This window comes from Rhinolophus hipposideros, assembly GCF_964194185.1.
Source record: "Rhinolophus hipposideros genome assembly, chromosome: 3".
NCBI lineage: Eukaryota > Metazoa > Chordata > Mammalia > Chiroptera > Rhinolophidae > Rhinolophus > Rhinolophus hipposideros.
In genome coordinates, this window is record NC_138049.1 from 62,216,985 (window position 1) to 62,243,884 (window position 26,900).

General features: G+C 39.5%; 1 protein-coding gene across 1 annotated transcript in view; it reads left to right on the forward strand.

Moving 5' to 3' along the window:
* Positions 1 to 26,900, forward strand: part of BACH2 (BTB domain and CNC homolog 2) — a 327,340-nt gene that overhangs the window by 240,546 nt on the left and 59,894 nt on the right. The window contains exon 4 of the mRNA XM_081038640.1: positions 10,948 to 11,202. Within this exon, the coding sequence (XP_080894766.1) occupies positions 10,960 to 11,202 (243 nt within the window). The 5' untranslated portion in view covers positions 10,948 to 10,959. The remainder of the gene's footprint in view (positions 1 to 10,947; positions 11,203 to 26,900) is intronic.

The following is a 26,900-nucleotide window of genomic DNA, read 5'->3' on the forward strand; positions in this document are numbered from 1 at the left end:
CAGGTCACTTGAGTTGTTAACTGTTTCCTACAATTTCAGTTTGGGGTAGCTGGGGTTTTTAAATTATAAAACATAAGGTAGATATAGAAACGAGCATAAGACAAATATATAATTGAACACAAAGTGAACACACATGTACCTATCACCGTTGTCAGGAAATAGAACATTGTGACAGCACCCCTGAAAAACCAGAGTGCTACTTTCCAATAACAGCTCTCTCCCCGCAAACGGATTCTCTGAGTCTTTTCTTTACCACCTATGTATGGATCCCTAGATCTTGACGTTTTGCCCATTTTTGAACTTAACATAAATGGATTTTGATTATGTGTTTTTATTTTGTCTCTTGCTTCTGTAGCTCGGTATTCAATACTAGGTCTGTGAGAGTCATCCATGTTGTCGCATGTGGCTAGAATTCGTTTTGTATTCTTTCATTGGATGACTGTATGACTATACTTCAGTGTATTTTTTCATTCTTTTTTGTTTTGGTTTGGGTTTTTTGTTTGTTTGCTTTTTGGTTTTTTGGCCCTTTTTTTGAGTTTCATGTGTACAAAACACTGTAATAGTTAGACATTTATCATTTACTGACAGACGTTGTGCTGTTTCCTAACAATGCTGCTGTGAACATTCTTGTACAGAGTTCGTGTCACGGACCTGCAGGAGTGTCTCTTGGAATGGGAATAGAGTTACTGGGTCATAATCTGTGCATCTTCAACTTGACTAGATAATGCCAAGCTGTTTTCCAAAGAGGTTGAACCAACCATCAATGTATGTCCCTGTTGCTTCGCATCTTCACAAACACTTGATAATGCTTTCCAGTAGAGTGGAAACTGGAATATATTGGTACAGTTCACCTTTTATTCTTTATTACCTTTCGATTAATACATATAGCCTGTTGCCAACGTTCTAGTATTTCTTGTAGCTCAGCCTCTGTATCACATCCTGCCTTTCCATACAGTTTACATTGATACATTCTCATGTTAGTAGTTGTCACTATTTTACTACTGCATGTTTTGGAAGTTCAGATTATTTTTTATTTTGTCTGTTTAAAAGAATCAGTGAAACAACACCAACAGCAAATAATTACCAAAAAATTGGGATTTATTGTGATTGTGCCTAATTTTTTTAAAATGTTTTTCAACTGTGCGGTGAAAAACCATTATCACAAACGATGTCAGTAAATTGAACTTCCTCCTGAAAGGTCAACGAAAATGGAAGTTTATATTGAAGCACGAGGATCATTACGAGCTATTAAGGATCTGAAGATACAATTGCAAGTGCTTCTTCGTAACAGCCTTAAATTCAGTTCCCTTAGCACTAACTAGTACACACGCAGATGGAGTGTTTGAGTAAATAAAGAATATTGGAACGTTTTAGCTGCTCCGTGTCAGGCCCTTACTTTAGCTATCTAAAGCATTAGAAACGTTAAGTGACAGGCACTGCACTTTTCCATTAGAAAATACTTAAATTGGATTCCTCTCCACTTTAAGTAAGAAGTTTGGGTCTTGATGTGATTGAAAAGTGTTTCCAATCCAAAAGTAATAACATAGCAATTTTAATGGCACTGTGCACTCTAAAATTTCTATAGACTTGATAACTTTCTTTTATAAAAACTAACCCTTACCGTTTCATAGTAAATAACGTTTTTTTTTAAAAAAAAAAAAAAGCATGCTTGATAAGGGCAGAATTTTACTAACTTTAGTGTTTAATTCACAGAAGTATTTACTTAATGCACTGTTACTAGAGGAAATGTGGTTGGAATTTCAAGTGAAATGGTTTATAATTTCGTCCTTTTTCATAACCTGCAAGGCGTATATTCATGTCTTTTCATCTGAAACATTCTAGACATGACAGGTTGTCTGGAAAGCTTAACATTCTACTCTTTTGTGAATTGCAGCTTTTCAGATTTCCCACTCTAGATTTTTTCCTTTTTTCAGTTTTTTGATTTATACTTTCATCTTCAGAACTGTTAGATATTTTAATATCTGAATATGGCCGAATAATGAATGAAGGGTGAATTAATAAGCGAATTTTCCTTCTTTAATACTGTATCTTTGAATGGTAAAAGTTGTGGTCTGTGTAGCTTTTTGAGGGGATGAACACACCATGATAATAGTAATTGACTACTGAACATATGATGAGATGATTGCGGTATATGTATATGTACATGTGCAGCTGAGTTTTTTGGCCTACAAAAAGAGGAATGAGATCCAGCCAAAATCCAAATCAGAACCTTTGGAAAGCTTCCTTACAGTCTGATTTCAGCTAATGTCTACACACTTTAACACATTGTCTAATGCTTAGCGTAAAGACTGGCTGTCAGACTCCTACAGGCTATTCTGGGCTCTGTTACTCACTACAAAGTATCTCATTCTTAGAGCCCATGGATCCTGCTACAGATTTCAGGACTTGCTGTATTAGAGGTAAAATGTTGTTTAATTAATATTAGTAAGGCAAGTGAAAAAAAGATAACTTAATGGGACATAATACAGTGATAGGAGAAACAGAATTCAGGTTGGCATTAGTTTGTCTGGAGGAGTTCCCGGAAGAACACCCATGATGATCAGAGGATGGGAAGGGCTAACTGATTTCTAAAAGAAGAAGCAGCAGTATGTCCCATTATGCTTGAAGGGGAGCCAACAGGGAGGGGTATGATAAGATCCAATAGGAATGTAAAGGCAAAGAGAAATAGAGTGGTGCTGGTGTGGCATAAGGAAGGATTATCTAGGAATACTGTAATAAAATCAAGAATATCCTCAGACAGGTTAAAGTCTAGCAGCAGCTTTATGGAAATGATAGATTTTAGATTATACCATTTGATGAACAGTTTTTATATGTTCTAAATGTCTTCTAAAACTCTCTGAGAGGTTTAGCCCAAAAAGTAGATATCTGTGTTCATGTGACTCTCATAGCCCGATTCATCAACTTAGGGTGCACATACTACTACATTGCCTTTATTTCCCTAAACCTGCCCTATTATCAGGATATGGAGTCTTTCTTTGAGAGAAAGACACAAGTATGCCCCGCCCCACCCCTACCTGTCTTAGAGCCAGAAAAAGACCATCTCGCTTGTGAACTGGAACCTAAGAGTCCATCTACTGCTTTGGCTTCACCACTATTGACGACTGCTCCTACCTAGTGGGACAGACCCTTGTCCAGTGCTGCTGTAGTCATCAGACCCCTACTTGGACCTCAGTGGAACTCTACTCTGGGTTCCTGCATGACATATTTTTTTAGCTTATATTCCCTTGCTCAGCCATGGTTCCCAGAACAAACTTCGGGGCTAAGATAGCCAGGACTGGTAGCTAATAGCATCAGCTTCACAAATTATGCCAAAATGTCCTCCCAGGTTTGAATTTCCCATTTCCTAAGGTAATTTCACTTCAAGGGACTTGTTCTCTCCATTTACTCAGGGATACCATGGTCTATTCAGACAGATCTTCTTAACTTGGAACAAACTTATGGGGGACTCAGGGGTTGGGGGTCCTACTTCCTTTTCTCCCAGCAGGCTTTGGTTTATTCCTATGTATTGTCCACCCCATTCCCTGTAAACAGCTCTGCGAAATCAGCAATAAAAAAGGGTAAGTGATTGATCTTGATAAGGTCAAAGAAAGCTAGTTTATCTCAACCCCACTCCCTGTGATCAGCTAGGTATTTCTTTTAAGATTCTTAGACTTATAAAATTGTAGATCTGTACAAACTTTGTTTGTGTTCTAGTCCAGACTTTTTATTTTACAAACATGGAAACAGGTTCAGAAAATGTTAGGGGATTTATCCAAAATCCACAAAGCTAGTCAGTGCCAGGCCTGGACCAAAAGCTCTATACTGCCAGTTCACTCCTCTTTCCACTGCTCCTCACTTTCACTTCTCTTGTAATTTTATTTCATTTCATGTTTCACTAAAGAATTTATGGCTTTCTATCTTTTATAGCAAGCTTCTCTCTTCTTATTCTAGGTGCATTAATGCACGGATTAGAAAAATGAGATGTCTCGTATATCTCCTGCTTCTTATGAATTAAACACACCATTTACATCCTAGAACAGTAATTGTTCCTCCCAGTTGAGTGCTGCCTGCCATTAAGTGCTGCCTGTTAACAAAATGTTAGCAAATTGAATTCAATGTGTAAAAAGGCAAATACGTTATGATCAAGTAGACTTTATCCTAGAAATGCAAGGTTGGTTTAACTTGCAAAAAGTAATGTTATTCGTTATATTAATATACTAAAAAAGAAAAACTATGTGATTATCTCAATAGATGCAGAAAAAAACATTTGTCAAAATCCAGCATCTGTTTCTGCCCTCCCAAACCTTCAGAGTTTTTCTGGTTTTTTTTTTTTTTTTTTTTGCCTTTTTTTGTTGAGAGCCCGCTGGCCCATGTGGAATCGAACTGGCAGCCTTCGGAGTTCGGAGCATGGAGCTCTAACCACCTGAGCCACCAGGCCGACCCCCCAGCATCTGTTTCTGATTTAAAAAAAAAAACAAAAAACAAATCCTCCCAGCAAACTGGGAATAGACAGAAACTTCCTCAACTCACTAGGGGCATCTATGATATACCTATAGCTACCATCATAAATAACAGTGCAAGGTTGAATATGTTCCTCCTGACATCGGGAACTCTTACCACTTCTAGTTAACATTGTACCAGAGGTTCTAGCCAATGCAGTAAGGCAAGAAAAAGACCTTGAAATCATTCAGATTGGAAACGAAGTAAAATTTACATACAATATCATTTTCTATGTAGAAAATCTATGGAACGTACAAAAAAAAGGTTATGAGAACTAATAAGCAACTTAGGCAAAGCTGCAGGATACAAGATCAATACACAAAATCATTTCTACTTCCATATACTAGCAATGAAAAATCAGAAATTAAAAAATGAAAACATTTTATAATTGCATTAAAAATATTAATAACTAGGTGTAACTCTGACAAAAGCTATGACCTTAGTTTAGGCAAAGGGTTGTTTAGATACAACACCAAAAGCATGCTCCATAAAACAAAAAGTTGCTCAATTGGACTACGTCAAATGAAAACTTTCTGCTCTTTGAAAAACACCCATTAAGAGAATGAACGTAAGATACAGGTTTGGAGAAAATATTTGGAAATCACATAGCTGATAAAGAATTTTTATTCAGAATATATAAAGAATCCTCAAAACCCAGTACAGGCATTCCTCAGAGTTATTGCAGGCTCAGTTCCAGACTACCTCAATAAAGCAAATATCACAATAAACTGAGTAAAACTCTTTGCTGGTGGAAGGTCTTGCCTTCCTTCAGTTTGTCAAAAAACACAACATCAGTGAAGCGCAGTAAAGTGAAGCAAAATAAAACGGGACATACTTGTAATAAGGAAAAAAAAACAATAAAAAAATGGGCAAAGAATCTGAATAGACATCTCTCTAAATAAGATAAGTAGATGATAAGCACATAAAAGGTGATCAACATCTTCAGTCATTGGAGAAAAGCAAATTAAAACCACAAAGAGATCCCACAGTATACCTATTAGAATGGCCAGAATTAGAATGACTGACCATGCCAAGAGGTGCAAGAGAGGGAGTTATTAAGGAGCCTAAAGAGATTTTTGGTGATGAAAGCTGTATTCAGTCTTGATTGCGATGATGGTTTCATAGTTGCATACATATGCCAAAATATATCAAACTGCACACTATACATATATGCAGTTTATTGTATGTTAAAGCTGTTAAATGAATAAGGAGAAAGCCAAAAGAAAATAAGACTCACTATTGGAATTTATACTACTAGTAAACATCACTGAAAAAAATGGTAAATTAATTATAGACATTGGGGTTTTTCCGTTTTTTGGTTTTTTATTAGTTTCAGGTGCACAAGACAAAGTAATACTTAGACGTTTATCTTTTATATCCCTCAAACTGTGTGAACCCCCTCCCCCCATCCACTATCCCTCTGAAATCGCACAGAGACATTACATTTCCACTGTCTCTATTCCTAATGCTGTACTCCGCTTCTTGTAAATATATCTATATATACACACACAAACTTGTAGTTGACATTCATTATTGTTCAGCTTCAGCTTCAGGTGTACAGTGCAGTGATCAGGCATCTACATCATCCCTGAGGTGGTCTCCCTAATGAGAAAAGTGTCCATCGGATACCCTACAAAATCTTTACAACATTATTGATTACATTCCCCAAATTAATTTTCAAAACCCCATGGCCATCTTGTGTTTTCTAAGCCCCTCCCCCTCCCCCTGATCCCCACCCCCCTCCCATCTAGCAACCCTCAGTTTTTCCTCTATGTCTCCAAAACTATTTCTGATTAGTTCATTCACTTATTCTTTTCTTTAGATTCCACATATAAGTGAGATCATATGGTATTTGTCTTTCTCTGCCTGACTTATTTCACTTAGCATAATGTTCTCTAGGTTCATTTATGTTGTTGCAAATGGTAAGATTTCTTTCTTCTTTATGGCTGCGTAATACTCCATTGTATAAATGTACCACAGTTTCTTAATCCAGTCATCTACCGATGGGCATTTTGATTGTTTCCATGTCTTGGCTATTGTGAATAGTGCTGCAATTAACATAGGAGTGCATAAAGTTTTTTGAATTAGAATTTTGGATTTCTTCGGATAGATACCTAGGAGTGGAATTGCTCGATCATAAGGTAGTTCCATTTTCAGATTTTTGAGATACCTCCATACTGTTTTCCGTAGTGGCTGCACCAATCTGCAGTCCCACCAACAGTGCACAAGCATTCCCTTTTCTCCACATCCTCGCCAGCACTTGTTGTTTGTTGATTTATTGATGATAGCCATTTTGACTGGGGTGAGGTGGTATCTCATTGTGGTTTTTATTTGCATTTCTCTAATGATTAGTGAGTTTGAGCATTTTTTCATATGTCTGTTTGCCATCTGCATGTCCTTTCTAGAAAATGTCTCTCCATGTCCTCTGCCCATTTTTTAATTGGGTTGTTTGTTTTTTGGGAGTTGAGTTGAATGAGTTTTTTATAAATTTGTGATATTAACCCCTTATCAGATATATCATTGGCAAATACCTTTTTCCATTCAGTAGGGTCCCTTTTTGTTTTATTGATGGTTTCCTTTGTGGTGAAAAAACTTTTTAGTTTGATGCAATCCCACATGTTTATTTTTTCTCTTATTTCCCTTGCGTGAAATGATATAGCAGTAAAAATCTTACTCCAGGTAATGTCTGTGAAGTTTCTTCCTATATTTTCTTCTAGGAATTTTATGGTTTCAGGTCTTACATTTAAGTCTTTAAGCCATTTTGAATTTATTTTTGTATATGGTGTAAGGAGGTGGTCCAGCTTCATTTTTTTGCGTGTGTCTGTCCAGGTTTCCCAGCACCGTTTATTGAATAGACTGTCTTTACCCCACCGTACATTCTTCCATTGTTGTAGATTAAATGGCCATGTAGGCATGGATTTATTTTTTGACTCTCTATTCTGTTCCATTGATCTATGTGTCTGTTTTTATGCCAGTACCATGCTGTTTTGATTACTATAGCCTTGTAGTATAATTTGATGTCAGATATTGTTATACCTCCCACTTTGTTCTTATTTCTCAAGATTGCTGAGGCAATTCAGGGTCTTTTATGGTCCCGTATGAATTTTAGTGATTATATGTTCTATTTCTGTGAAAAACGTCATTGGTAGTTTGATAGGAATTGCGTTGAATATGTATATTGCCTTAGGCAGTATGGACATTTTAACTATATTAATTATTCCTATCCATGAACATGGTATGTGTTTCCATCTATTTGTATCTTCTTTCATTTCTTTCTTCAGTGTCTTATAATTTTCTGAGTACAGATCTTTTACTTCTTTCGTTAAATTTATTCCCAGGTATTCTATAATCTTTGAAGCAATTGTAAATGGGATTGTTTTTTTAATTTCTCCTTCTGATGTTTTATTATTGGTATATACAAATGCAACTGATTTCTGAATATTAATTTTGTATCCTGCTACTTTACTAAATTCATCTATCAGCTCTAATAGTTTCCTAGTGGAGTCTTTAGGGTTCTCTATATATAGTATCATGTCATCTGCACATAATAATAATTTTACTTCCTCCTTACCAATTTGGATGCCTTTTATTTCTTTTTCTTGTCTGATTGCTGTCGCTAGAACTTCCAGCATTATGTTCAATAGAAATGGAGAAAGTGGGCAACCTTGCCTTGTTCCTGATCTTAAGGGGAATGATTTTAGCTTTTCCCCATTGAGCATGATATTAGCTGTGGGTTTATCATATATGGCCTTTATTATGTTGAGATATGATCCCTCTGTTCCCACTTTCTTAAGGGTTTTTATCATAAATGGCTGCTGGATTTTATCAAATGCTTTTTCTGCATCTATTGATATGATCATGTGATTTTTATTTTTCATTTTGTTAATGTGGTGTAATTCATTAATTGATTTGTGGATGTTTAACCACCCTGGCATACCAGGGATGAATCCCACTTGATCATGGTGAATGATCTTTTTAATGTATTGCTGAATTCTGTTCGCTAATATTTTGTTGAGGATTTTTGCATCTATGTTCATTAGAGATATCGGCCTGTAGTTTTCTTTTTTTATGGTGTCTTTGTCTGATTTTGGGATCAGGGTGATAGTGGTTTCATAAAAAGTGTTTTGGAGCCTTCCCTGCTTCTGGATTTTTTGGAAGACCTTGAAGAGAATAGGTGATAATTCCTTTTTGAACGTTTTATAAAATTCACCTGTAAAGCCATCTGGTCCAGGGCTTTTGTTTGTTGGGAGATTGTTGATTACTGATTCAATTTCCCTGGTAGTAATCAGTCTATTCAGGTTTTCTGTTTCTTCTTGAGTTAGCCTTGGAAGGTTGTATGTGTCTAGAAAATTGTCCATTTCTTCCAGATTGTCAAATTTGTTGGTATATAGTTGCTTAGAGTAATTTCTTAAAATTTTTTGTATTTCTGCGGTGTCTGTTGTCACTTCTCCTCTTTCATTTCTGATTTTATTAATTTGGGTCCTCTCTCTCTTTTTTTAATGAGTCTGGCTAAAGGTTTGTTGATTTTGTTTATCTTCTCTAAGAACCAATTTTTGGATTCATTGATCTTTTGTATTGTTTTTCTGGTTTCTATTTCATTTATTTCCGCTCTGATCTTTATTATCTCCTTCCTTGTACTCCCTTTGGGCTTATTTTGCTGTTTTTTTTCCAGATCCCTTAAGTGTGAAGATAAACTGTTGATTAGTGATTTTTCTTGTTTCTTTAGGTAGGCCTGCAGTGCTGTGAATTTCCCTCTTAGGACTGCTTTCGCGGCATCCCATAGATTTTGGGTCATCGTGTTTTTATTTTTGTTTGTCTCGAGATATCTTTTGATTTCTTCCTTGATCTCCTGGTTGACCCATTCGTTATTTAGTAACATGTTATTCAGCCTCCATTAATTGGTGTGTCTTCCAGTTGTTTTTTTTTCCTGTAGTTCATTTCTAATTTCATAGCACTGTGGTCAGAGAAGACAATTGGTATGATTTCAATTTTCTTAAATTTATCAAGACTTGTTTTGTGGCCTAACATATGGTCTATCTTGGAAAATGTTCCATGTGCACTTGAGAAGAACATGTATTTTGCAGCATTGGAGTGAAATGCTCTGAAAATATCGATTAAATCCAAGTGGTCCAATGTATAGACACTGTTTTTAAGAATATATCAGTGAACACTTTTTTTTTCTTTAGATTTTATTGGGGAAGGGGAACAGGACTTTATTGGGGAACAGTGTGTACTTCCAGGACTTTTTTCCAAGTCAAGTTGTTGTCCTTTCAATCTTAGTTGTGGAGGGTGCCGTTCAGCTTCAAGTTGTTGTCCTTTCAGTCTTAGTTGTGGAGGGCTCAGCTCAGCTCCAGGTCCAGTTGCCATTGCTAGATGCAGGGGGTGAACCCACCATCCCTTGTGGGAGTTGAACCGGCAACCTTGTGGCTGAGAGGACGCTCTCCAACCAACTGAGCCATTTGGGAGCTCAGCGGCAGCTCAGCTCAAGGTGCCGTGTTCAATCTTAGTTGCAGGGGGCACTGCCCACCATCCCTTGTGGGACTCGAGTAATTGAACAGGCAACCTTGTGGTTAAGAGCCCACTGGCCCATGTGGGAATCGAACCGGCAGCCTTTGGAGTTAGGACCATGGAGCTCTAATCGCCTGAGCCACCGGGCTGGCCCTCAGGGAACACTTTTTAAAGCAACTCTTTTGTAAAAGAGTTTTGTAAAACTCTTTTTTTAATGCCTCCTATTGTGATATGTTGTGTTTCCTTAAAGGGGGTGTACATCAAGTCTGCTGCGATAAGGACAGCACAAGTCCACTTCTTTTCAAGAGGTTTTCATGCGCAGCAGTAGCATCGTGTCGGTTGTGCTTTGTCCTGAAGTGACAGAGGGCAATTGCAATAGCTGGCTGCATCGACTCTTCAGTACGCACGTAGTTTAGTTCACTTGTTAAGTTATGTATTGTGGTTAGGTATTTACGCTGCTGGGTTTCTTTGCCAGATTTCAACTTAGGAACTTACATGTATTTAAATCAAGAAAGCATTGCAAATACTTCAAAATGATTCATTTCCTCTTAACACAAAGCTCAATTAATACTTGAGTTGGGACGATGTATATGTGCAAGTTCCTTTTCAGTCAGCCATCAAAATGAGGACTACAAAGTTTTAAAGGATGTGTTTTTAAAGTATGTGTTTTCAGTGTTTTGGGTGTTCCATTAAAAGACCTGGCTTTGTTTCCATGGGGTAAAAGGACACGGTAAATGGGAAGGATAAAAGTCAGCCATAAAACACAGCTTTGCAGATAATGTTTCCTGAGCTCACTGCGCTGAGCATGATTATACTAATGAACAATTCTGGTCCTTCCTGCCTGGCTCATGGCAGTGAGATGCAGGAGCTGTGAAATTCTTTCTCACCTTCTCTCTCTGACTCCAATAGCTGTGGTAACCCGGCCTTTCTCTCTTGCAGGGTGTGAACGGCATGTCTGTGGATGAGAAGCCTGACTCCCCCATGTATGTGTATGAGTCCACAGTCCACTGCACCAACATCCTCCTGGGCCTCAATGACCAGCGGAAAAAGGATATTCTCTGTGACGTGACTCTGATCGTGGAGAGGAAGGAGTTCCGGGCCCACCGGGCTGTGCTGGCTGCATGCAGTGAATACTTCTGGCAGATGCTTGTCGGACAGACGAAAAATGACTTGGTGGTCAGCTTGCCTGAGGAGGTACAGCCGTTTTGTTTGTTTGTATGGTTGTTTGTTGATGGGGGTTGATTGACTGATTGCCAGTTGACCAAGTAGGAGCGAGCAGGGGGTCCCTGTGCTGTGTCCCCACTCAGGGGCTGATGTCCAAGTGACGCACACGTTAGGTTTGTGGCACAGCCAGTTTCTATTTGATATGTGTAAAGTCTCAGAGGCATGAATCTGAACAGAGCATCGTTCTTGAAGGGAACTGAATCCCACCTGTGGCTCACAGCCACTCATAGTTTCTAGTTCACGTACTCTTCGGGTTTTGAGTCATTCGGCCAAAGTTTGGTACAGTCCTCGATGTGGGATCTGAATCACTGGGACTGTTGCTATGATTTTTCTGTTTCAAATGATCGAAGGAGCACTTGATTTCCCTTGAGCATTAAAGAATGAAAGTATTCACAGCACCTTTTTTGCTTGGGGGGAAAGGAAGAGCAAGCAGTAATTTTCACAGTGAATATGGTAAGAGTCTAAAAAGTGTAAACTTGCTTTTCTAATCATTGTTGAAAATACCCGACTCAGGTTTCTTAATGACTTCAGTGAGTCCTGTCATTTCTGGCCTTTGGGGACACCAGTAGGTGGACCTGTTCTGTCCAGAGATGACATGCAATTGGGTGGTTTGAGATGCAAGAATTCAAATGATGGGCTTCACAATGACAAACTATTAAACTGGTCACCCTTTGAACCATGTATACAGTTTGTCTTCTTCCATCATCCTGACGGCCCCTTCATTTTCATGGGACTAAAGGTAACATGGAGTGGTCTTGGGCTCTGTGTCCAGGGCCAGACTCATTCCCTGTGCACCAGCACAGTGTGCAGCCACGCTGTGCCAGCTGTGCGCTGCACACCTCTTAGGGGTACAATTCATGTCCTATGTACATAGAGCCCCAGAGCTGTGCAGTGATCCACTGAGCAGCTCTTCACACAACTCTAGGAGAAACCAAAGGCCCCTCACCCTGATGTGAGGTGCTAATGAGTACAACTAGCATTAAATCCCAGGGTCACAAACCGAAATGCCTCCAGAGGCCTGGCAGATACTATCAATGAGTAAAGCGGGTATGTATAAGGTAGTAGGAGGTGGTGAGCAAGCACCTGCTCCACAGAAAGGCCTCCAAATTCAACATAAAACATAGACAAGCAAGACATAGGGGTGAGAGGGGGTCTCCAGATCCAGTCCCTTATTAAGCAACATCTGTTGTGACTCCTGGAAAGGAGGAGAGTGGCCAGCTGATAAACTGAGGACAGCATAAGCATGTGGTATTTTCACATTGGTGTTCTTTTTTTAATGGACCCACACAAAAGGCTTCATTACTACTCCTCACACCACTCACAAGCAGGCCGATCCCAATACTAACAGGACAAATCAGTGGGAGATAATATAATTGGGGCTGGGGTAGGGAGGGAAGCTTATGTACCAAGAAATGTGGGAAGACCAACAAATGGCAACTGTGGTGTGACCGGCTAATCAGAGCTGGATTCTCTTCATCTGCATTAATGGGTGAATGAATACCCATCATTAGGCAAAATGATAAAAATAAAAGTCCTCAACCCGGTCTTTGTCCCACAGTAGGCATTTGTGAAATGTAAGAGCCTTCCTCTTCTCTAGATGAGGAGCAAGAATGCCTTTTGAATTTACTACAGCTCTAGAATGCCCTGGAAATATTTTGAAAACTTTTAATTGACCTGTATCTGTTTGAGAGTCCCCTGATTTATATTAATATGGTTTTTTCCTGATTTTCAAAGAATTAGATTGCATTAAAATATATTTACAGATGAAAAATATGATATTTTATGTATTAGGTTGGTGCAAAAGTAATTGCGGTTTAAAAGGTTAAAAATAATTGCAAAAACCACAATTACTTCTGCACCAACCTAATAATGAGTTTCTCTTTAGTGACTGTTGGCACCATCTTGAGACTCCCTGCCTAAGCCCTGGTCTGCCCCCGAGTTAGCTCTGGGAGCCTGATCTAGTCACTTAACCTCTGTGAGCCCTGGTTCTTATCTGTAAAAAAACCCCTAAAATTCTGAAAGTCCTTGAGTTATTTATTATAACACAAGGCAGTGGAACTTAAAGAAAACTGGGATATAAATGCATATGATGTAACCTAAAAGTTTCTTGTTGGATCAAATCCTTGATAATTATTTATTTTCTTGGTATTGGGTGCTCTTTAAAGTAAAAGGCACATTGTATAGTCATCTAGTCATCACACAAAAACATCTACTATTTGGCCATTTTGATTGTGTTCCAGTTAAATGGGAATTTGTAGTGTGTTGATACTCTTTTCTCCTAGCCATGTAAAATGATTGCTATCTATATATCGTCTGCATTTTCAAACCATTAAAACATTCTGGTTGCTGAGGTCCCTGAAATCTTTAGACATAACTAGATACTTTTTTTCTTCCCCTGAAACATGAATTCCTATTGTCAATAACCCAGCTCTAATTATCTTGCTGATGAGGTATGAGAGTCAGCCCCAGTGGCGTTTTCCTTTGTGGGTCTGTAATTGTTTCTGAGGCCTCCTTCCAGGCCCCGTTCCTCTGCTCAGAGCACCCTCCTGTGGCCTCGCGCTGGGCATCGTTTTCCTCTCCTTGCTGTGTACACACTGAAATGTCCCTGCAGGCTCTGTGGTCATGGTCCCGCTTAGCTCAGTGAATGACTTCATAAAAGTTGAATTAAGTGGTGCATAAGCAAAAATCCCAAATGCTACCTTGGAAAGCAGCTGCCTAGAACTAACTGGCATTTGGTTCCTATGACGTAAGAAAAAGCATTTGATTAGCCCCTTGGAAATCTTTAAACCTCATCATAATTCCATCCCAAATCAACTTCTGGCTTATCCCAGTCTTGTTCACACTTGGCCCATCTCTACACTCCCTGGCCAGACAAGCATTGTGTTTCTCAGGGGCCAATAGAGCCGAATTTGAGAGCTCCTCCTTGGATTATGAAACTTCTAGATACAGACTGCTGCCCTTCTCGCTCCCCTACTCGGTCAAGTTTAGGCCAAACCCAGCTCTGGCCTCCAGTTCGTGCCCAGTTGTGCAATTCCACCCCCCAAAATTACCAGCAAATTAGAGCCACTCACAGTGGCCAGTGTAGCCTCTTAAATGAAGGGGGGAGAGAGAAAAATAGAGAGACCTCTTTCTAGAAGCCAAGGAGTAATTGAATTGTCTTGCTTTTTCCCCTCACCACCCAAAAACAGAATGACAGCTAGTCCCTAGAATTCATATGATTTGAGTGTTGGCTCCCCATTGGAAAATACACGCAGGAGTGTGTCAGCAAATAGGAGTAGATAAGGCATTGTACTTAGTACTTTAGTTAAATAATGAAACAGATTATTTAATTTATAATTAGTAAGTATATCTTGTGCTGAGAGATGAAGAGAAAGTGGTTGATGTGCCAAGCAGTGCAAGGCCGTTATCCCATTGCTCATTAGTATTAGAATTGGCTCAACAAACACCTCCTTAGCTATAGTCATGGAAAACATTTCAGGCTGGATGTCAACCATGCTGGAAGCGCGTCAGTCATGAAGTTCATTCTTATGGTGTGTCGAGTACAGAGGGCAGGAGTGGGATGTGCTTCCTTTCCCACTGTGGGCGTGGAGTCCACAATGGGTTTGCACATCAACCCCATTCTTATGGGGCTGCTTGCTCTCTCCCTGAGTGCTGGGGGAAGAGCAGCTGTTAAGAGGTCATTGCCAAGTTCTAGTATCAAAAAGTCAAAAGATAAGTAAAACAAGTGTTGGTGAGAATGTGGAGAAAAGGGAACCTTTGTGCACTATTGGTGGGAATGTGAATCGGTACAACCATTGTGGAAAACAGTAGGGAGATTTGTCAAAAAAATTAAAAATAGAACTACCATGTGATCTAGCAACCCCACTTCTGGTTATATATCTGAAAGAAATAAAATCACTATCTGGAAGAGATATCGGCACTCCCGTGTTCATTGCAGCATTATTCCCAATAGCCAAAATATGGAAACAACCTAAGTGTCTATTGACAGATGACTGGATAAAGAAAATGGGAGACATATATAAAATGGAAAGTGGAAATCCTGCTGTTTGCAGCAGCAATGTGGGTAAACCTAACAAGGCATTATGCTAAGTGAAATAAGTCAGGCATAGAAAGACAAATACTGCATAATCTCACTTATATGTGGCATCTAAAAAAAAGGTCAAACTCATCTAACAGAGTACAATGGTTGTTACCAGAGGTTTGCGGGTGGTGGTGGTGTAGGGCAAAGGGGGCAGATATTAATCAGAGGATTCAAACTTTCAGTGGTAAGATAAATAAGTTCCGGAAACCAACGTACAGCATGGTGACGGCAGTGGATGAGCTAGTATATATTTGAAATTCACTAAGAAAGTAGATGTGAATTGTTTTCACCACAGGAAAATAATAATAATTATTATGGGAGGTGATAGAGGTGTTAATTAGTTTGCTCGTGGTCATCATTTCACAGTTTATACATATATCAAAACATCATTGTATATCTTAAATATACACAATTTTTGTCAAACATAAACAAATAAATGTTAAAAACTAGGGGGAAAAAGAGATTATTTTCAAGGTTCCACCACCTTTCTTTGGGTTTGTTTCCCCGTGTCTTTTCACCCTCTAGAGAAGGGAACATGCTCAGCAGAAAATGGCTATAGGGTAGGGGTGAGTGTGGTGCCTTCTGGTGCACTTTATGCTGCTTTCTTCAGCATAAATATATTCCAGACTTATTCATTCATTCTCTCTCTCTCTCTCTCTCTCTCTCTCTCTCTCTCTCTCTCTCTCTCTCTCTCTCTCCCCACACACACCTTCTCTCTCCCTCCCTCCCTCCCTCTCAACATTTTAGAGCAGATTTTTCTTTTCAGTAATAAAAAGGAAAATTGACCCCTAAGGATTCTGAAGAAAAGGCATTTATTGTTAAGTCTTAACCACAGGGTGCAATAAAGAATATTCCTGCAGTAGTACTGCCAAACATAGAAGCCAACAAGGAAATTGTGGAATCTTCTTGTCTGAAAGTTTTTAGAAGATACGAAAACTGTTAATGTCTCTGGTAGGGCTTAGGTCCAGTATTTTAAAAAGCAATAAGACAGTGATGATTATCTTTGAACAGTCTTTTCAGTATGTATTACAACTTCATGCTACAGCCCAGGATGCCGATAGCATTCTGAGCTTGCATGTAACTGTGGGAAGTGATATTTGGTGGGAAACAGTGGGTGACGTCTTTGGGAAGTACATGGCCAGGATAAGAAGAACAAAACACTCCCCCACCCCAGAGAACAGAGCCCAGCTCTTTCACCACCTAGAGAAAACTCGAAAGAAAAGTAACAGACAAATTTTGAGATCTCAGGAGCATCAGCCATGAGGGACTGGGAAAACCACAATCTGGACCTTGGCGCTAACTGCATGTAAGGTCTTGAGAAAGCCAGTCAACTTCTTTAGACTTCTGTTTCCTCACTCGTTTATTCATCCATTCAACAAGTAGTTATCAAGATCCTGCTATGTTCCAGGAGGCATTGTCCCATCTGCTGGGTGACCCTAGTGAACAAAACAGCTTCCTTTCCAGGGGAGGAGAGACAGAAAATGAATAAATATAATATGTACTCTGTTAGATGCCCTCGAAGAAAACAAAACAGAGAAGGAACATCAAAGTACAGGTATTACCACTTTAAATAGGGCGGTCAAGAAAAGCTTGTTTGGGGAATGACTTTTGAGTAGAGACCTGAAGGAAGTGAGGGAGCCAGTCATGCTGACATCTGGAGAAGGGGTGATCTGGTCAGAAGGAATAGCAAGAAAAAGACACTGAGGCTGGAGGGAGGAAAGGGTAGAGTGGGAGGAGGCACCTGAGAGGTAACAGAGCCAGGCTGTGTACCTTTTGGAATTAAGACCTTTTCTTGGAATGACCTGGGAGGCCATTGGAGGGTTTCACAGGAGAAGATCATTTTGACTGATGTGTGAAAATAGATTGAAAGAGGACAAGGGCAGAAGCAGGGAAAACCCTTAAGATATGAACAACCCAGGCATGACACGATGGCCTAGGCCAGGGCGACAATAGTAGAGTGGTGATCAGTGTCAGATTCTGGTGATGTTTTCAAAGTAGAGCTTAATGGGATTTCTTATAGTTTGGATATAGGATGGAAGATAAGAGAGGAGTTAAGGCTAACTCTTAAGGTTTGGGGCATGAAGAATGGAGTTGCCATTAACTGATATTGGTGAAGACTGGGAGAAATAGGTTTGAGGAAGTAGGGGTGGAATTAGGAGTTCTATTTTGTACATGTGAAGTTTGAGATGCACACAGGAAGATGCATGGCTGGAATTCCTGGGAGAAATCTAGCCCAGAAATAGACGTTTTAATACCAGAGTACCGGAGATATTGAAAGACAGAATACAAGACAAGATACAACCACCAAGGGAGTAAGTGTCGATTAAGGTAAGTTCTAGGATTGAGTCTTGGGCCTTTCCAGAATTCAGGGGTCAGTGAGATAAAGAGGAGCCAGCAGGTGAGACCAAGAAGGAACAACTATTGAGGAAGAAGAAAAAACAGAAACTACAGTGTGCTGGAAGCCAGGAAAAGAAAGTATTTCAAAGAGGAAAAATAATTAACCATGTCAAATGATGCTGATATCATAGTCAACTAAGATGAAGGCTGAACGCCATTTGGACGCCATTTGTGATTTCATTGAGCACTTCTGGGGAAGCACTAGAGCAAAGACCAATTTGATTGTGTTCAAGAAAGAATGAGAAAAGAGGGATTTGAAAAAGCTAATGGAGGCTCCATTTTTAAAGCCTTTTGAGTTCAAGGCAGCAGAGAAGTGCTCCAGTAACTGGAGGAAAATGATGCCAAAAGAGGTTACTTTGTTGTTGTTTTTTTTTTTGTCTTGTTTTAAATAGGAAGAAATTCCAGTATGTTTTCACTCTGTAGTCAAGATTATCAGTAATCATCCACATCTAATTTTCTCTCTTTCCTGGACACACAGGAAGACCAAATTTGCAGTCAGGCATGTTATGTGACTAGATCTAACCAATTAAATGTGAGTAGAAGTCTTGTGTCACTTCTGGTTTGAAGCAGTTGAAAGTAGGCATGGGTTCTTCATGTTTGAGTTCTTCATGTTTTTCCCTCGTCCATTCAACTGGTGTCAGAGAACTCCAAGGTGATAGAATGGCAGCCCAGATCCTTGAGTCACTTCTGGAGGAGAGCCATCTGACTCAAATCAGACTCTGACATGAATGAGAAATAAATTTTCATGTTAAACCATAGATTTGGTGTTTATATGTTACCACAGCAGAGACTAGCCTATGCTGACTAATACTTGGGCTGATGGGAAAGCTCCAAAAGAGAGAGCAAACTTACTGATATGAGAGACAGAAAGCCAAGTGTGAAACGAATGCCCTTGAGAGAGGACAGGATCTCCTGACCAAGTGGGCAGACTCAACTTCGCAAGGCACATCCTAATCTGAAAAGGATGGAGTTGGGCTGGATGATCTCTGAAGTCCTACCCTATGCTGCAGGTTTATGAACTTGTGCTTTACCTTGAACTTCTCTAAGTCCCTGCCAGAGGGAGAGAAGAAATCCTACTAGTCAGAAAGAGAGGAGAGATGTTTGGATTGAGAGGTGGGGAAAGACTATGGAGATAGCCAGCAAACTGGTCAGGAAAGGAGAGAACCTTACAACTTCAGAAGAGGAGTGAGCTCACCGCTCTTATCTTTGTGACTATCCCCTGACTTTTCAGAAATGACCTTACGAGCGTTCACAGGAGCTGACCGTTAAAGCACCATAGAACCACTGGGCTATTTGATGACCTGGAATATAGAAAGATTGTCTGTGTTCTAGACATAGACAGATCATTGCTCTAACCACTTTAGAATGCTTTAGGATTTGGGGGGGGGGGAATTATTTTACATTTAACGATCTCAACTTCAATATGAGCATGCAGGGAGTGACAATACCAGCTTGACTTGCAGGGCTGTTGTTCAGATTAATGAAATGCGATACGTTCAACTTCTTGGAAGGATGGTGCTATATAAACAGTAGGTGTTATTATTCCCATAAAAGGAAAGCACAGTCTTGTCTGATGAAATGGCTCTTACCTCAGAATCCTCATTAAAAGCTGTGGTGCAATTTTCCAAGTTGCATTAGTGAGCATTGGCAGCAGATGAAAACATACAAGCAAATAAATGATAAGTCAAAATAGTCCAGGTAACTACTTCCCGGCAAGTAAGAAGTTTTCAAGTCCTAGAATCATGCTGATAATTTAGAAATGCCCAAAGGCAGAACTTATTTATAGTAACGCAAAGGTGACTTCCAGCCCTGAAATCTGGGCTTCAGACTCACTTGGGGGTGCAGTAAAGCAGAGCCATGAAGGGGGGAGCTAATACTATTGTGATTTCATCCCCGAAGACTGCTCAGTGATGCTGACACAGAGGGAGGGAAATCTGGCGTGAAAATAGCCACAGCAATAGCTAATTTTAAAACTGAAATGCATAAGCTATTTCCAAACCTCTAACATTTTTTAAATCCTGAGGCCAGTAAATTCTATTTAAAGAAACTTATGTAGAAATGTGTTCCTATTTTGGCATAGTAAAAGGAATTGAATAGAAAAAACTAAGGCATATCTAAAAATTATTTTAAATGACCTGATTTCAAAGCCATTTTTAAGGATTCTTTTCTCGATACCCGATTTATCCCCTATATAATATAAGAGGGCCACAATAATCAGCATTGTTAAATGGATTCATAAAGAAGCCTTGGCCAGTAAATTTCATAAAATTAGTTACCAGGGTGTCTATTCATTCTAAACCTCTTCTCTGTGTATGAATTAAATGTCCCTTACGTTTCTTTCTTTCCTCTATTGTGGAGTCTCCTAACTGTTTCAATTAAAATTAATCATAGCTTTAAATACAAAGTTCAGAGCTGTAAAGTTCCTCACTTGATCAGTGATCATAACTATTAGTTTGTCATATTTAATCATAGAACCCGAGCCTTGAACATGGTACTTAATTAAACTTTTAATTCATGATAAGAACTTAAATAGCACTTGGGAGGGTTTTTAAAAATTATTTCCACTTCCCATCCAGATTACAAAAAAAAAAAAAAAAGGTGTAATAGAGAGACATAATGGCTGTCAGCCAAGGGTATTATAGGTCATGCCAACAGGAACTGGCAGCACGCCATTGTCCAATTAGCATGGCTTCATCGTTGCAGAGTAATCACTCTTGAGTAGATGGTTGAGTCACTCGTGATGTAGTGGTACTTCACTTGAGCCAGTACTTCTTAGAATAGGTTTCTTGTTCACTGTTATTACCTGCTCTACTTTGCCAATAAAAGTACAGGACCATTTAGGCTGAAAGCCAAACGGAAGAGAAACATCGATTATGTATCTCATTTCTCTTTGCTTCCTGAAAACTGAGATTGCAATTAAACAGTGAAAGCACAGTGTATTTTTTAAATGAGTTACAAGAAAATACAGTTTCCACACCCAAATACTCGGCGTTGGAATCCAAGAGTCAGTTTTTATTCTGTCTTTTCTTTGGCAGCTTTAACACTTGGCACAAATTTGAGGATATCAGTAAAGTTACCTAATAATCTTAATGGATTCACATTCCATTAAAAACTTGGAACGTCACCAAACTGTTTCAGGTTTCAGCTCTATTGTTGGGGTGTCCATGACATTTCTTGTGGCTGTGCAGTTATACAAGCAGACAGCTTTTGAAAGAGACCCTTCTTACAGTGAGAACACCTAGAATCTTGGTTGGACAAGCTGTAAACCAGGAAATTGATTCAGGAATTTCTTAATAAACTGGATTATATCCAGACCGTGGAGTGGTGCATACTTGTCAGTAGAAAAGGCTGTTCTTAGAAGCATAAAGAAAGTAAAATAAAATCCTTGGCACTAATCAGTTAATACCTTTATGTTTATATTCTTGTTTGTTTTGGTTCTTAACCAAAGCGCATGCTAGATAAAGGGTTGGATTGTTTTTGCTTTCAGGAGTGAAGCAATTAAATAATGGCACTTTTGGTTTTTTAATATTTCATAAGTGTTCTTTTTCCTATTAACTGAGTGCACATGGTAAAATGTATCACTTTGCCATAGACTCCTAAAATACGTTGACACCTCTTTAACTGACATTGGCACCAACTCCAGGCTAACTGGTGATTCAGTGAGCTTCCCTGTCTGAGATGGACTTCTGTATACAGCCTGGCAAAGGTTGTGTGTGAGAAAGTTAATGCATTCAGCACCCTGGGTGGGATGGAGCCAGGCCTCCAACATGAGCACATTTTTTCACTGACGGGCAGCAAAGAGAAATACTGGCAGCTGTTCCCAAGCAAGCCAAAAGTTGGCCCCGGGGTGAGAAAAAAAAGAAAATGCTGGAATTTAGCCAACAAAAGATTCCTGCGTTTAGAAGAAAATCAAAGCAAGGACACACAGGGTCACATTTACAGACCTCCAACTATTTCATTTTATCTTCTGCTTGATGGAAGGATGGTGTTCAATGGCATTGTTACTCAATTTTTTCTGCTTATTTATTTCTAAATCTTCTTTTTGTTCTGTTTTTTTTTAAATTCTTTATATGCAAAACCAAATGATAGATTATTCTTCCTAAAAGTGGCAGATAGACAGTGCCGTTGGTGGAGGGCTGCCCCAGCAACCAGACGGGAGTAATGCAGAGCAGGTCTGGGGGGCAGTGGCCACACACATGTGCCAAGCCATGTCAAGTGACGTGAGTTGGAATGGAATTCTGTGTGCAGGTCACCTCAAAGATCTGTCCAGAGAGGCCTTATGCAACCTCACAACTCATTTATTGTTCTTGTTTTATTAGTTGCAAAAAGAGAAGGTGAGGAACACAAGAACGTTACTAAAAGTCCAGGAAATTGTCTGCTAAAAGATAGGATCCTCAAGGGTCTTGCCATGTACCATGAGAGACGTTTCATGTTTGCGCCGTCATGCTTCCTTCCCAATGAATACCTTAGATTACCGGTATGTGTGAATAGTTTTTCTGCCAAGTGTAGCTGCGGAAGCCCAGGAATTAAATTGGGCCCTACAAATAGGAAAAGGGGAAGATTAAAAATATGGAACACCAAGATTCGGGATAAGACGATCATAGTTTGGAGAAATGATCAGGATTCTAAGAGGAGATAATGAAAGCACACCTTTTGTAGACCTGAGGATTTTTGAGGTGACTTAAATCCGTCAGATTTACAAGATGTTCATGCAGAGAAATGTGATGACTTTTCCAAGTTCTGTTTAACCAAGTATCTCCATGCCTCCTAGTTGAGGCTGTTACAGTAGATGTTGACCAGGTGTTCTCATTCACTAACAGTAGATGTAGTATCCAGCTGCATGTGAGGGAGTTCAGCAGTATTAAAGGAGAATCTTATAACAGTGCAAGGTGCTAGACATTGGAGTAAGGGACAAAAATACACATAATTACTTTCAGAGGAGTTCTTATTTTGTGTGCACGTGTTTAAAACTCAAAAGGACAAGACAGCTTAAGTACAGCACTTCATAGAATCAGAGGAGCACAGCACATGACCCATTCATAGGTGGATTCTTTGGGGTGTTAACTTAGAAATATAAAGCGAGACTGTTTCCTTCAAAGGGCTTATCATATAGTTGAAGAATTGAGACAAAACCATAGAAATCGAAGGTGAACAGTTCAGGAGCATCACATTGTGGGTGCCAGGTTGTGCTGGCTGTTATTTGTGCTGCAAAGGCTCGGATGGGAGAGAGGACAGGATTTTCCTCCTGTATTCTCCATGAAGTTTAGACCGTTTAAAACTTGATTGATAGGACTTTCTTCGGGAATGAGTGGAGAGAAATCCTCCAACCAAGGTCACTGACAAAGGCCCAAAAGGAAGCATTCACAGGGCATTGAGAAGCCAGCTTTGATTAGCACAAATGGCAGATTTGGGAAAATTGTTGAAAATATGGTGAGATTATGTTGGGCCTTACTATGAGAGAATAAAATTTAGACAAAAGAATTTAGTCTTGAGCAGGTCAACAGTAGGAAGTCACTGAAACATTGGGAGCCCAGAAGTACCATGCTGTAAAACAATTTAAGGACTGTTTGGCTAGCAATGGAATGCTTGATGGTTAGGATGACCAACTCCTCCAGACAGAGGGCATAGCCAAAAGGTGCACTCTGATCCTAGCATGAGCAGAGGAGGAAGGTCGGCACCTCAGGGAACAACCGGGAGTATAATCATGCCTTTCAGAGATTGTGAAAATGGGGTGTGGGAACACATACGTGGGGAAAGAGGCCATCGAGCCTGGATCTGGAGCTATAGTACTTTACAGATACTCAAGACACTGAGAGTGCAGAACTAAAGGGACACACGAGGCACAGAGGCCATGGCTGAAAACACTAGGAAATGCTGATTCCTCTGAGAAAAGAGAAGAGAGAAAACTGCAGGGGCTGAGATTAAGCTCTAGCACTTAGACTCCCGTTGCTGGTTCCTCTCCGAAGAACAAAATTTACGCTGGATTGCTGGTTTTAGGTTTGTCTTCATTCATTTGGGAAATATTTAAGCTCCCACAGTTTATCAGACTGAGGATACATGTAGAAGTGCTCCCTAAGTTACCTGTTAAGGAGTGTGCCTCCCAAGCGGCATCGTGAGCATTAGCACAGGTAGGTCAAGGACCTACAAGGAAGTGCTGAGTTTCTAGAGGACAACGCCCTTGCCTCAAGGTTATTTGTAATCCCGGTGCCACATATTTTGAAACATCAGGAGTAGATTCAGGCAAAGGGATAACTTGGGGTTAAAATCATTATGATGAACACAATATAACACCACACACACACACACACACACACACACACACACATCTTCACACTAGCCCAAGCAGGAGTCAATCTGAGCATCACTCCTGGTGGGTCAACCAGGTGATAGATGTCTTCTGATGTGAATATTCATGAAATACACATCATCCCCAATGATGTTTTCAGTGTATAACTTGATCTCGTAAAGCCATTAGATATAACTTCCAGTTAGAAGAAAATTAAGGATTAGAGGAACAAACTTAACAACACCAGGAGGAAGCAATGGGACAAATCCACAGGGTGGGATGTTCTGCAGGACAAATGACCTGATTTTTTCAATAAGTCAGTGTCATGTCAATGGCATTATGTTAAAGTAAACAATATTTAAGGGATTTTAAAACCAGATGCATTGGATGGTCTTGGAGTGGTTACTGGTTTGGACAAACCAGTAATAAAGGACTTTTGTGGGGGAAATTGGAGAAATTCAAATATGGTCTGGGTACTAAACAAAATTTGCCTGAAATGCAAAGGTGGTGATGATTGGAAAGACATACTGAGGAATGATATGCCCAGTCTGATCTCAGTTTGGTTAAAAGAAAAAATACAACTATGAGTGTGTGTGTGTGTGTGTGTGTGTGTGTGTGTGTGTGTGTGTGTGTGTGAAGGACGTGCTAAACTGTTAACAGTGACCTGTGAATGGTGGGAATGTGATGGATTTTGTTTTGCTTGTCTGCATTTTCCAATTTCCTACAGTGTACATTATTACAAAAAATAAAAGGGTTATTTGAACAGTTCAGTGGATAAAAGGGAAGGAGGGAAGGAAGACCAGGTGAAATGTGGGGCATAATACTGGAAAAAATAAAACTCCGTATGGCTTTATGTGTGATTTCACAGGTTCTTTGGGCCCCATAAGTTTCCTCCCTAAAAGTGCCAGTGCCACCCCCATCCCATCCAGCTCAGGGCTTGATGAGGAGAATGGACCTTATCGAGAAACTAAAGTCCTTAACTTGGGCTGAAACAGCTTGCACTCACCATCTCGTTGCTTAAATGAAAACCAACCCAGAAAGCAATAAAGGGGATAGATTTCTTCTGGTTCCTTCTTATTAAAAGTTTAAGACCTTTTTATTACATTTAAACTTACCTTGATCATTGAAACCTACAGATGTCATTGCCTGCCTTTCTATATGTTTTCTAGAGTTACATCTCTGCAAATTGCTAGTGTTATTTTCAGTGCAAATAGCACAGATGTTTTCCAAGTCTCTGACCCGATGCATCCCCAGATGGAGAAGGAAATTCTCACCATCCAGTCAAATCTTGGGCAACTATAAGGGAAATAAGTGATGTGGGGAGTGCCCCCCCTTTTCTGTCACCCTGATATATAAGTACTGAAAGTACTGAAGAAAAGGAGAGCCTTTTTCAAATATATATATCTATAAAAGTATGCTTTGGGAAGTTACTCAAACTTAGAATTTACGTCAGGCTCTGGTTGTATACAGAATATTTCTAACTAGCTGCTGCTTCAAGGATGTGTCAGAATGTTCAGTAATAAGGACATGATTTTATATTAATCAGATGGATGATGACATTTAAAAAAAAAACTAACAGTAAAAAGGCTGCTTCCATCCTCAACTTGGCTTTGTTAAAAGAAGATGCCATAAAGTTACCCTCGGATCCTGGAAAGCCTGGGTCCATGGGTGTCCCTAGAACTCACATTGCTTTCCTTTCTGTCCACATTTCCCCTGATTCAGAGGGGCCGTACACTGGGGTCCTGGCAGTAACCAGGTGATTTCCCTCTGTCGTGTCCAAAGTCTGGAAGAAGACAACTGACGTGTGTGTGATTGAGATTTCAGAAAAGTGAGTCAGAGCAGAAAGGGGTGCTCTAATGGAGCTGCACCTGTAGGGCTTACACTGGTTTTTCAAACCGTTTAATGCAAACTGTGACATACTCTGTGGTCAGCGGAATGCTGCTGTTTCCTTACTTCCTCCTCAGGAGACTCCAGAAATGTCTTTTTCACTTTTAGGGTTTTTTTTTAAGTGATTTGTCTCTTAAATCGATCTTTAGCTTGTTTTCGTGAGAGATCTGTGGTAGTTAACTCTTCTAATACCCATGTACTAGTCTTCTCAGGCTGCCATAACAAAATACCACAGACAGGATACCTTAAACAACAGAAATTTACTCTCTTACAATACTGGAGGCTAGAAGTCCAAGATCAAGGCGCCATCAGAGTTGGTTTTTGGAGAAGGCCTCTCTTCCTGGCTTGTAGGCGGCTGCCTTCTCACTGTGTCCTCACATGACCTTTCCTCTGTGCATTGAGAGAGAAAGACACTGTCTCTTCTCTGCTTATAAGGAATCACTTCTGTCAGATCGAGCCTTCACCCTTATGACCTCATTAACCTTAATTACCTCCTTAGAGGCCCTGTCTCCAAATATAGCCACACTGGGGATTAGGGCTTTAACATACAAATTTGAGGGGCGACACAATGTAGTCCATAAGAGCTCACTAAAAAATAATGGATTTGTACAAATACAAAACAACATATGTGCAAGATTACCTACATATGTACAACCACATACAATGCAGCCATAAAAAAGAAAGTTCCATGAACTGATGTGGAGTAATTTCCAGTATATATTTTAGAAGGCAATATAGGACACAGAAGAGTACATACACTATACTATATATGGCATGCTTCCTTTTGTACAAGAAACAAAGGAAAATAGGAATATATATTTACAATGTATAAATGTATATCTATAATTTATAAGTATCATGTATATTTGAATATTTTATTTTAAAACAATCATAGAAGAGATTAAAAATAGTGAAAAAAAGGTGACCTATAGAAAGTGAGTGAAACAAAGTGAAAGAGTTTGGAATGGGAGTTATTCTCTGAATGTATCTTTTTCTTTTTCATGTTGATTTTTGAAC